A 13,500-nucleotide genomic window follows, 5' to 3' on the forward strand; every position below is an offset into this window, starting at 1 on the left:
TCTAAAGTTGAATTTGGTGCATAGCATACCTGCTTTGTGTTGAGATCAACAGAATCAAAGAGAGCTCTGACGAGAACCAGGACCAACTGCTTACACCAGAGTATTGAAAGGTGATCGGTAGAGAGCCACACATCTGGTACTTGAGTACTCTGCCAGAGAAGATGAACCATTTAGAAAAATCAACACCGCTTTCAAATATTCAAATATAGTTTTAGCATTAACATTATATTGCTTATCAACCAATAATGATATAGAGCGGGAAATCAATGTGCTTGTTTTTTTTAATAGATTAATATTGAATATTATCATTTTATAAATCCCGTAGAAATGAAAATATATTTTGTATGATATAACATGTAACAATTGAGAGTAGAAAAACAAGCTTTCATCCAAACTACTCTACTTTCAATATTCTATCCAATTGTTGTTATTTGACGAAACAGTAATAGCTTATTGAGAGATGATTTTGTAGCTGACAAAACCTAATCAATGCTACTTGAACACATTTTATTCGACTCTATATTAATGGTTTATTAACTAAACAATACTGTATTGGTAGTATTTCTACTGTTAGCTCAATATGATAGATAATTTATTTTACATGTTTTAAAATAATTATGTATAAATAACTTCGACTGATTTGTGTGAGATGACAATCATAACAGCTATGAAACTATATTTTTCGTTAGGGCTACTCCTGAATGGAAAAATACCATTAAAAAAAAGTATTTAGATTTTTATTTCTATAAAGGCTATGATACGACAGCCAATAAGATAACTTATGAATCTAACAAGAATGAACAGTTTAATAAATAACATCAAATATACTGGTATCAGCTCTCCTCTATAGTAAGGCTCCTTTCTTTCTCCACTGCCATTATAACGTAGACCCGACTAAATAAAATTTCCACGAATGAATAAACTAATTTCTACTGATCATTTATAATTTCTACTCATAATAGTACTTCTCATACACTCAAATCAAATCAAATCAAATAGCCTTTTATTCACAAAAGCATAATACAAATTTATAAAATTCATTTAAACATTTAACAAAGAATACTCTCCACAGAGACTTGAGTCTGTGAGTGGAGAGTGAGCTCTTTCAAGTTGATTAATATTATGTTCTCATGTTTTGTATATACTGTATTATAATTAAAACGATTATAATTTAATTTATTAACATTCTTCAACAAATAAAAAAAATGAATTTCACACAAAAAACCAAACTAGATATAAGTATATACAGACATATATATATAAATAGTAGCTTAATGGCTATAGTACACTATTCATTTATTGAAACTGATTCATTTCTTGAAAATTTCTGGCATTTCGAAGATTTGAATGATAAAAAACTGAATACCAACATAGATTGAGTACACTTCAACTTAAAATAATAGTTGTTTATATGGTTGGCAGCAATAGATACCGTACAACAGTTTCTATGGTGAGATTTACTAAAAACTGTCTGCATTAGTTTAATGGGAAGCATTGATGTAGGGCTATAATTTAAAAGGTAAGCTGGGAGCTTAAAGAGAGTTCTGGCTAAATGTCTGTTGATATAGTAAAAGTTTCGATTACGATTACAGCGATGATTTAGAGATTTGATTATTATAATAAAATGAATACATTTCAACTTACAGTAATGCATATGTGAGCGTCCCTAGTGTAAGTGAGTCCAGACCTAATGAGCCGATCTCTTATGCCTCCGCCAACTGATATGAGCGTGACACTCTTGTCGAGAGAGGGCAGATCAGCCAGGCGCTCATAGTAGTCAGCCATGTAGGAGTCCAGCAGCAGAGCAGGACTGTGTGGTGTTGCCAAACTTATCATCAGACGGACACGGCTCGAGTCAAATTCTGGGTCCAGGTACAGTCCTTTCGCTATCAATCCTCCCTGTCATATAAACATTGAACATTGAAAAAAATGAAAAAAATCGTTATTAGGCGGAGTTAGAACTTCTCTACCACTCTAACATTCTATTAGAGTTAGAGAAGTTTTGGGAAAGAGCTTATTTTTATACCGCTACTATACTTATTGTGATTTGATAAATAAATAAATGTAAGTATTCAAGATTCATTATTAGGCATACTGTCAAATTCAAATTCAAAATGTTTTTAATGCCGTGAACAAATACAAAATATTGACGAAGTCATCAGGTAGACATATACATACATCATACATACATTATATATACATTTCGCATACTCAAAAACAGAGAAATATTACCACAGCAAACAGTTCCGGTATATTCATAACAATAAATTACATGTTTCAATCAGTTATATTTAAGCACTCTTTAGAAGTCAATGTCGGTGTGCTCGAAAAACTCCGCAATACTATAAGAAGGGTTTCTTAAAAGCCAATCACCTAATAGGTGAAAACACAATTTCAGTAAGAATTGTTCTGTTTAATTAATATTGTGAACTTCAATTAATAACCTCTTTAGTTATTTTAAAAGAACTTTTCGAAACTTGTCAAAAAATATGACAAATATATGAATGTAACTACTATATCAAACATTTAACGAATGATTGCGATGATTAACCAAGGCTGAGTTGACTGAAAAACTTCATGATTGAGCTATAATACAATGTAACAAGTAATATTAAAAACAAGTATTGAAAATACTACTCAAAACTAATATTAAAAGCAATGTCAAACTCCCCCTACATGGCTGAGCTTTCGACTCAGTAATAAACAGTACCTTAAGAGGTGGGCTTAGCTTGCTAGGCTCTTATCTGTGCGTGGATGCATCTACCGTCCATTATTGAAGAAAGTATCAACAATAGATTAACACTCTTGAAGCGCATTGTTAATGAATCAATTTGAGCACATTTTTAATGACAAGTATAATCATATCTGAATAACAGCGAAAACTACTACTACTCTTATGATGGGCCTCTTGACACAACATGAAGATGGTGTTGATGACACCGTTAGACCATTTCACACTTCCACATACACCGATTTTGCGACAAACACATGTCGTCCGATTATCGGCCTTTCGTTAACTAGCAACTAATAATTGTAGAGAATAATTGGTTGTTCAATGTTGTAAGTAGTTGAATTAGAAGACAGTAACTGGTACGCTAAATACTCACTGCCAACACTCAAGGTTTCTTTTTTGTTGACAGTGCAGAAGGGAATTCATTTTTCAGTACAGTTTTGTATGATGTGTTGATTTATGAAATTTATATTTTATTCTTGTTACTAATTTTTATTCGCGAATAAATTTAGATTTCAAATAAATATGAAAAAACAGATAGACTGAACAAGTTTGAAATCTTGTTAATCACAACTCACCATAGAATGTCCAATGATGACAATCGAATCAGGCTTGTTGCGCTTGTACAGCGCGAATATTCGCTCTATGCAGTGGTGCACAAATCTGGTCTGATCGTTGAGGAATCCGCCGAACAATCCCATGTACTCCTCGTTCAAGTCGACTGAGAAGAAGTCGAAGTGAAAAGGAGCATGGGAGCTCAACGACTTTCTCAAACTCACTGACGCCAGAGATCTCACTGCAAACAAACCAATTCGAAAAATTTGAAAACAGTGCACAGTATTCATGATTAAAAACTTGGTATTACATTAAAGGCAGATTCCCACATATCAGTAGGCTATTAGTGAACGTATCCGGTACATTGATAATATTACTCCCATAATTTCTAATAGTGATTTCCCATAATTCATACTAGCTCGGTCGAGCTGAGTGGGAATAGTCCCATAAGAACTCATTTGAATTACATTTTCACTGTATCGGTGACTCTGATATGTAAAGTATAATATATTGATACTGATATGTGAGAATCCGCCTCAATAAATCACCCATCGTGAATGTCAGTATTTAAAGGACAAAATCTATCCTGCATAAGAATATCATGCTATTCATGGATTGCTAAGCCAATCATGGATTGATGGAGAACTGAACTGAATACTTCCAATGGAATATATGGGGATAGTATAATTAACTGAATAATATGGCACGTTCAAGGTAATATTGAAGGCTCAATCAACTTGAATATAAAAGAATAGCAACCTCTGAATGACTCATAATTGAAAACAAATTAACCACAAAAAATCGTATGATACATAATTGTTGATTTGAAATGTAATACATAACTGTAGAATAACACAGTCTATATTATATCAAAATCAAATAATTATAATATTGTGTAGCGAGTAGTGAGTTTGAAACATGATCACCGAGTACAGAATATCATAAGAATGGGCTAGGAAAATGTATGAAATGAATAAATTGGATTATTAATGAAATAAAATGCATTGAGTTAAAAATTATGAAATCTTGAAAGATATTAAATAATCATTAGTGAATTAGTTAGAAAAATAATAAAAAAACGTCAGCGCCAACTTAATATTTCTGAAAAAACAAAATTAATGTGAAAATAATCTAATCATTCACTGTTAATGAATTGTATGCAATTAGTTTACATTAAAATTCTACTTAATGCTTCAATGTATCGGTGAGCTATCACAATAGTCTGTCACAAAGCATTCTAATTGTTCAATTTATTGTAATCTTAACTAAGAATAGGTGAACCAAACAAAACGAACCAAATAAAAATCAGTGATTATTCACAATGAAATAACACGGTCCCATGAAAGCAAAAGCTGATATGATAGCCCTCAAAGCAAAACATGATAAAAAACACAGTATAACTTCAATCTTCAAGATCTTACCAGATTCAAATTGAGAATCCTTCAATAGATCTGTAACATAATGTAATAAAATCGACAACTGTTTAATACTTTATTAGAATAACCATGATCCCATTCCAGTTCAAATTGAATTGGTTTCAACCCCAATGGATCTTCTAATATTTTTTTTTCGAATCATATAATTACTTGAGTGTCATCTACAAATTCAATTTTCATTATCTTATCTGCAACTAAGTTATTCAATGTGTTTCTGATCAAACTCATAGATACTGCAATAATTGTATGCACTTGTAGAGACGAAGTCTATGTTTGTTTATGTAGGAAAAAGTTCATAAGAATCATCTACCATATGGATTTTTAACGTTTTGTTACAGTATTACATACATCTACATACTGATTATTGCTTTTACTATACACACTAGTTTTACCAGATGTAATTTGGAAGCGTCTTGTTTGATCAAAAGCTTCAAGAATGCTCCCACTTGGCATGCTTTCAAACTTTAAATTCTGTAATGAAAACTGAGAAGATAAGTGCTAGTGAAGGATGAATGACATAACTTATGCAAATAGTAAATATTAGAGAGCAGCAACGTTGTCATGTTCTTCAAGCAAAACTTGAAATTAAAGTGCTAAAACGTCAAGAATGAGGACTTGACAATGTATAATTAGGCCTGCACCAATTATTCGCAGCCTGTATTGTACAATTGCTGGCAATCATTTCAAGCAATTGAAGTGATAAGATACGTGTGAACCAATTTGAAAATGACAGTAACAAGTAGTTTTTGACGTTAGACATGAAAGAAAATTAAGAGTAGAATTTATGAAAAACTAAAATGAATCAAACAATTCATATTAAAACATATTATAAACTAATGAAGATATTGAACAGAAAATATTTATGAAGATATTAATGTGAAAATAGTGCACTAAAGAAAAATAGATTGTTAAATTTACTTCAAGACATACGTTTTTTATTGAAAACAAAATTGCCAATTGAAAATAGCCGTGACTCGTATCCGCTTGGCATTCAGTCAATTTTCATCATTACTCCACAAGCTTTCATGACGCAATTTAATGTACACGTAAAAATTAGCTACCTTCATGAGAACATTTCAACTATTTTTAAGAAGATGAAAGCTTGGAAGCTAAGAGAAAGCATCAAATGCATTCAAAGAGATAGAAAAGGACTTGCTGAGTTGAAGCATAGAGAAAGCGTGATTGCTTTTCTATGCTTTTTTTGTTTAAATATTTCATAGTTGCTGGTGGAAGTAATAGAACAGAATGCATGACTGGTACGGTATACTTCAGTTTATTGCAACTAAGGATATTGGAAAAAACCGAGTGGTGTAGGGAGATAGGAAATTTTGAAATGTCATATAGATCTACGAATAAATTCATAAAACTAGTAGGTTATTCAAGAAATGGCATTTATTCAGCATGTTAGTTAAGCTTTAAAAACTTTAATGTTTGTGACAAGTTTATGTAAGAAATTTTATAATCAACGACGACCAAATTAGGTTTGAATATAAAGAGACGCCGTCCATCCAGGAAGCTGGTCAATGACGAAGGACAGAAGTACTGTATAAGTATAAGTAAAAGTATGTAATTTATGTCCCTACAGCCAAAATGTCCAAGATACATTTGGCTTTGATTTTACTTCCCAATATGTGCTCCAATTTAGGGTTCACAGCCTAGTAAGTCTATGAAACTGTTGAATTATTCTATGCGTTGTGTTGCACCTTGCCTTTAAAATATCCCTACACGGAGATATTAAAGATCTTAAATATTCTAATACTAGCCTAGGGAAATAATAAATGGCAATGTGTTCACACCAATCCAGCAAGTTTTCGAACGTAACCAGCAAGTTCCAAAAGTAACAATAACATTTTCCCGTTTTTCTGAGCCACAAATCAAATCAAATTTTATTCCCTCGAAATTCATACACAAGGTACTGCTATATTCCTAAACGAAGATGTTCAAGACCTCAAATATGCTAATACTATGGCTATAATAAATGGCAATGTGTTCATACCAATCCCCCAAATTCTCGAACAACTTCCAACTCTACAGAGCTGCTAAAAGTGAAAATTAAGTTCTCCTGTTTTTCTGAGCCACAAGGTGCTGGGGGGCACTTTAGTATATGGGCCGCGGAATCTAGCATTGAGACCTACATAGATCGATAGAGGAGGTCAAGACGAAATCAACCATGTATAACATTGTTGTCGATTTCCAAGGATTGGGTGAAAAAACAGTTTGACATTTTTCTATCAATTTTTAATTTTTATAATTTTTTATGGCTACAATAGGGTTTAAAATGGTGCAGTCTTATGTAAAATTTGACGAGGAATCCAATGAAACCGGTTTCCTGAACTACTCCTGTATTTTTTGAGATATTGCAAAAAATGTGCAAAAAAAGCAAAGTTTTTGCTTTGAAAGAGGTTAACTTGTTTTCATGGTGATTAATAGGTATTTTAAACTATTGGATTTAGTAAAATCATGAATTCTGTTCATGTTCATGGAAAAATGTTCAGTCACTTGATAGCCTAAACTCAAAATTGTTCGAGATATTTGGGAAAATAAAAAAATGCACATTCAATACTTTTAAATTTCCATATTTAATCATTTTTTTACTAATTTTAGTGACTATTGAATTGGCTAGATCTCATTTAGATTTTTGCAGGGAATCCATTGAAATAGAATTGAGGTTAGAAACTTTTATAAATATTATCCTGATATTTGGAAAAAATGCATGAAAACGTAGTATTTTGGCTTTAGAAGAGTTCAATATGTTTGCATAGGCATAGTGCAGACCGATATCAAAGATCACATTCTATTCAGCTCCAATGCAAATCAGAAGCTTTAAAAGATTGGAAAAATAATTAAATTTATAAATAAATAATTAAAGCAAACCAAGCTTTTCCTATACTGATCGTTTTCCTAATCTAAGCTTTTCCTAACCCAAGCTTTTCTAACCTAAGCTTTCCACAACCTAGGCTTTTCCTGATCCAAGCTTCTCCTAATCTAAGCTTCGCCTAACCTAAGCTTTTCCTAACCTGAGCTTTTCCTAACCTAAGCTTTTTCTAATCTAAGCTTTTTCCCAACCTAAGCTTTTCCTAACCTAAGCTTGTCCTGATTCAAGCTTCTCCCAATCTAAGCTTTCACTAACCTAAGCTTTTCCTAATCTAAGCTTTTTCCTAACCTAAGCTTGTCATGATTCAAGCTTCTCCCAATCTAAGCATTCCCTAACCTGAGCCACCCCTAACCTAAGCTTTTCCCAAACTAAGCTTGTCCTGATTCAAGCTTCTAATCTGAACTTTCACTAACCTAAGCTTTTTCCTAATCTGAGCTTTTCCCTAATCTGAGCTTTTCCTAATCTAAGCTTTTCCTAACCTAAGCTTCTTCCTAACCTAAGCTTTTCCTAACCTAAGCTTTTCCTGAACCTAGTTTCTTCAAACCTAAGCTTTACCCAATCTAAGCATTTCCCAACCTAAGCTATTCCTAGCCTAAGCTTTTCCCAATCTGAGCTTTTCCCTAATCTAAGCTTTTCTCTAATCTAAGCTTTTCCTAACCTAAGCTTTTCCTGAACCTAGTTTCTTCAAACCTAAGCTTTACCCAATCTAAGCATTTTCCAACCTAAGCTATTCCCAGCCTAAGCTTTCCCCAATCCAAGCTTTTCTAACATAAGCTTTTTCTGATCCAAGCTTCTCCTGACCTGAGCTTTCCCTAATCTAATCTTTTCCTAACCTAATATTCTCTTAATATTTGCCCAAATACCTCGAACAATTTTGAGTTTAGGCTATCAAGTGACTGAACATTTTTTCTTTAGAATTTATTATTCTACTAAATCCAATGTTTTAAATAGCCTACCTATCAATTATCATGAAAACAGGTTAACCTCTTTTAAAGCCAAAATTTGCACTTTTTTGCTCTTATTTCTGCAATATCTCAAAAACTACGGGAGTTATGAACCTGAAAACGGTTTCAGTGGATTTCTCGTCAAATTTTACATAAGATTGCACCATTTTAAAACCTATTGTAGTCATGAGAAAAATTATAAAAAATAAAAATTAATATAAAAATGTTGAACTTTCCGCCTTTTTTTCACCCAATCCTTGTAAATCGACAACAATGTTATACATGGTTGATCTTGTCTTGACCTCCTCTATCGATCTATGTAGGTCCCAATGCTAGATTCCGCGGCCCATATACTAAAGTGCAGCCGCTATGGGGGCCCAATGCTAGATTCCGCGGCCCATATACTAGAGTGCAGCCGCTACATAGACAAACTAGGCTATATTGTATCGAATATTTATATTGAAAATCAAAACTGGTAGAAAATCTTACCTTGCTTTAGTGAGCCGCTGTTCCCAGGAATGAACAATACAGGTATTCCATTAAACTTCATTTCCCTGGCACGTTCAGTATATCGACCTTCACTGTAGGCGAACAAGCCATAGCGTCGAAATTGAAAGGAAACATTGAGTGGAAGTGATATTCTCTGAAAACATTAAAACCACAATTCAGCTAGGCCTACAGTACAGTGTTGTAAAACTATAGTAGGCCTTCCTAGACTATGATAGCGGTCCATTTTGTCTAGAACTTGACGACAATTTGAAAATTTAGGAATTTTATGCAGATTGCAAAGAGTAAGAATATTTATAGAAACAATCTTATTCTTTTTGCCAATGTGTGATACTAAAAAGAATAGAACTGTTTCGTTGTAATTTGAAACATATTCAACATTCACAACCAATCCATTAATTCTGATGGAAAAGCTTGGAGATTCTCTATCATTGGACAGAAAGCATGATAGTAAGGTTAGGGTTACAATATACACTATAATATTAACTGGAATCTCTTTGATTTAAATAATGACTTATTTAAAAGCCGACTCAGCTTTACACTAATAGAAATAGCAGAAGTAAAACAGAATCCGTTTTCAAACATGAGCAAATAAGTGGGTAAACTTAATTTGAACAAAATTAAGATAGGCCTAGGTCTATATTTTTATAAACTTCAACAAAAACGTTTTAGATATACCACTGTAATGGAGAATTAATTCGTAAATGATTGACTCTGGAGAGAAATGAAAGAATAATTTATATGCAAGCAAATATGATATACACCTATACACTTTTTTAAAACATAATAAAAATAGAGAATAACCGGTACCTGGCATCCATATTGACAAAGAAACTTATCCATTATAACATTGTGCAATAATCAGAACTTGAGATGAGCTCAGTAGATATTTAAATAGTATGGGCTAATGATAAAACAACAATTATAACGACAAATCAATGATTTTGGGATGAATTGTGACAAATTATTGGAAAAGCAACAGCGTTTCAGAACTCACCACATACTGAGGATACTCAAACATATAAGTCATTTCGCACTTGTTGTCGCGATAGATTTTCAGGTAACCCTTAAGTCCCACAAGATAGAGTAAAAAAATTGACAAACATACAGCAATTAATCCATTTACAACAGCCATTATTCCGTTTTTATTTTGAACCCAAACATGTAAATTAGTGCAGTCTGCAAACGACAGCCCAAAATCCTTCTCAGCTGTTTGCTGTGCAGAATGCAGACAGATAACAGGCTGGCCACCACATTAACTTGACAGACTACTTGAACAATTTTCATAAAGAGTTGTATTGATTTATGACTAATTAGTGATTTTCAATAATGAAATTGATTATTAAATTCTAAATAGTGCTATCTTGATGATAATCATAAGCATTCGAGTCATAATAGAAATTAAGTTGAATATCGAGAGATAAAATATCGATTTGAACTAAGAAAATGTTGCATTGACTTCAGCAGTCAAGTCATATCGCTCATCGGTCATTGACCACGGGCTTTTTTAAAAAACAGTTAAAACAGTGATCTTTCAGATTTTTTGCAAATAGCGTGTCGCTGTAAAACAAAACTGAATTATAAAATTTAAATTTATAAATTTGAAGAGATATTATAATTAATTTTTTGTAGCTTTACGTTTTTCTTCCACAATTTATTAAGTGATTACCGATACCGGTAGTGCGATTACGATAGCTGGAGACAGCAGTAAACCGGTGGTTTTTAAAAAAAACTCACACAACTCAAGTAACTTGAATAATAGAAACTTTTCTACAATTTACATTATTATCATTTCAATGTAAATATTCTAATATAATGCTTTATGTTTTAAAGCATCTAAAAAAATAACATTATTTTTCTGGTTGCTGTCTTTTCTGCTTTTATGTCTTGACATAAATCTCTTGAATAAGAGTTCTTTGAACAGTGGCCGGCAATGTTCCAGGTATGGCGTGAATGTAATGATCACTTTTTTTTAAAGAAGCAGAACCCTCTCACAACAACCCACATGTCCCCAAAGCACACTGCACATTCCCATAGTTAATATGACTGTGGAACAAAGCATGGTACGCAGTCACCAGGTAGCTTCTCGGCACAATTTTCTTCAACTTCAGGTAAGTCACCTTTTGGAGAGCCGATTACAGACCATGTTGATGTGCTGGTCCCATGACATTGAGGCATCTATTATACAATCAAGCAGCTTAACTTCATGGCTCACGAAAGGAAGGCGGTTTGCGTCTCAGAGTGCAAAACATGTTCTGCGTCTTGGTTCATGTCTGGTTCTTGGTTCTTAGTCTGGTTCATGCACAATCTATTAGCTCCAAACCACGAACTGGCCTCTTCTAGCAGCTGGGCAGACCTAAGAATGGCCAATTGGGGATCTTCATCCTGGGCAACAAGAGTGGTGTCATCCGCAAACAATAATGCTTTTCCATTCATGCTGAGATCATTTATAAAAATTAGGAAAAGAAGAGGGCCGAGAATTTCTCCTTGGGAACACCATGGTTCACTTGTAGTGCCTCAGATTTGGCTCCATCCAGAGTAACCACTCTATAGTATTTATCAACAAAGAGTGTAAATGGAAAAATTCAATTGATTATTCAAAATGACCTATTTTACTTGTGATTCCATTCAGCAATATCGGGAGTAGCAATAAAAATAAATTTCATCAATGTATTAACATTTTAATCTATTTTCCAAACATATAAGCTCATCTAATTTATTATTGGCTTGCAAATAAGTATTAAAAATTATTATTCTTCCAAAAAATATTTCTCAGTACCCAATAATAATTATTATCTATAAGATAGTGTCTCAGCAATTATTAATTTTCAAAAAATCTTTATTCAAAAGAATAAATAACAATCAAATACCATTCCAACAAGCAAATACAATAATATTGTTTCCTAATTTCTAATGTGTTCCCTATAGGCTACCCTGTGTGGGGACACTTGAATATAATAATAAAATATCAATATACAAATTTAAATATTATAACATGAAGAACATAATAATTGAATATGATATTATATTGAAATAATCAATATGTCAATTATAATCATTCTTGCACACATTCACACGCACACACATTCACACACACACACATACACAAAACTTAAAATTATTTACGGAGTGGTTGCTGTTTTTTTTCATATTTAGTTCAATTTAATTCATAGTTAACGTTTCGTTTCTTTCAAAGTGCTGATGTAATTATACCATAAATGAATAAGCGTTTTTGAAGAAAGAGACAGTGATTGAAATTTAATACTGTCTTACTGTTTATACGCATACCGGACGGGTTTTGTGAGTTCAATGATCTTTAATATTGTTGCAATGTTCATGTCGTGTAATGTGTAAATTATACTCAATTTATACCTATATTAATTTAGTAAAAGAATCATTCGCGTTGTCTACTTGTGATATGAATTTCTTGATTTCTTTTCTAAATAACTGACGTGATGTTATTTTCCTTGTTGTTACTGGAAGTGAATTGAATATTTTTATAGCTATGTATTTGAAGTGTCGTCTGGAATTTTCTAATCTTGGTTTTGGGAGGTTAATGTCCTGTGAATTCCTGAGGTTTATTCTTTCTTTCATCTGTTGGATATCAAAATTATTTTCAGCTAAATCCAGCATTGCTTTGAATAGAAAAGAATGTCTCACTGGTAATATTGATAGTTCTCTGAAGAGCATCATTGAACTATATTGTTTAGGTTCATTACAAATTATTTTTAATATATGTTTCTGACCAGTAATCACAGGTATAATATGAACATTGTATGCACTCTCATAGCATATTAATCCATAATTTATTCTAGAACCAATAATTGCATGGTATAATTGTAACAATACTTCTTTTGGACATAACTTTCTGAGGTAATAGAACTTCCTTAAGTATACAAATAACTCATTTTTTATCTTCTGTACATGATCTGACCAAGTGAGCCTACTATCCAATATGAGGCCCAGATACTTAGCTGTACGTGCTTGTTTTATTGCTTCACAGTTACACAATATATTATTCGCCTGTTGCGCACAATCTAATTTATGGAAGTAAATACTAGCAAACTCCTGATCCGTGTTTTGAAGATTAAATTGTATTATATTAAATTTGTCTGTGATGATAGTTAATTTATTTTCGCAAAACCACCACCTAAGGTGCTTAAGATCCATTTCTAATTTAATTTTATGTTCTTGATTTATTTGGCCGAATAAAATATAACTATATCGTCTGCAAATGATATAATCTTTCCCAGTAAGTCACCATCCGTCAAATCGTTGATAAAGACCAGGAATAAAGTACTTGATAACACTGATCCTTGAGGAATACCTATGGTAATGTCCCCGGGTTCACTCAACGTATCATTAATTCTAACCCTTTGACTCCTATTAGATAGGTAGCATCTTAACCAATCATTAGCAATTCCCCTTACTCCTGATAAATCAAGTTTTTTT

General features: G+C 32.6%; 1 protein-coding gene across 2 annotated transcripts in view; it reads right to left on the minus strand.

The window, feature by feature from the left end:
* LOC111055875 (GPI inositol-deacylase) overlaps positions 1-10,261 on the minus strand; it is a 35,161-nt gene extending 24,900 nt beyond the window's left edge. Inside the window, exons 1-6 of one of the 2 annotated variants that reach the window (XM_022343182.2) lie at positions 10,046-10,261; positions 9,031-9,184; positions 4,708-4,737; positions 3,310-3,527; positions 1,645-1,899; positions 30-149 (exon numbers count right to left, since the gene is read on the minus strand). In XM_022343182.2, coding sequence (XP_022198874.2) covers positions 30-149; positions 1,645-1,899; positions 3,310-3,527; positions 4,708-4,737; positions 9,031-9,184; positions 10,046-10,183 — 915 coding nt within the window. In that variant the 5' untranslated portion in view covers positions 10,184-10,261. The remainder of the gene's footprint in view (positions 1-29; positions 150-1,644; positions 1,900-3,309; positions 3,528-4,707; positions 4,738-9,030; positions 9,185-10,045) is intronic. The other variant, XM_022343191.2, reaches the window with a different exon arrangement.
* Positions 10,262-13,500: the final 3,239 nt, after the last annotated feature.

Source organism: Nilaparvata lugens, chromosome 8 (assembly GCF_014356525.2).
Source record: "Nilaparvata lugens isolate BPH chromosome 8, ASM1435652v1, whole genome shotgun sequence".
In the NCBI taxonomy this organism is placed as follows: Eukaryota; Metazoa; Arthropoda; class Insecta; order Hemiptera; family Delphacidae; genus Nilaparvata; species Nilaparvata lugens.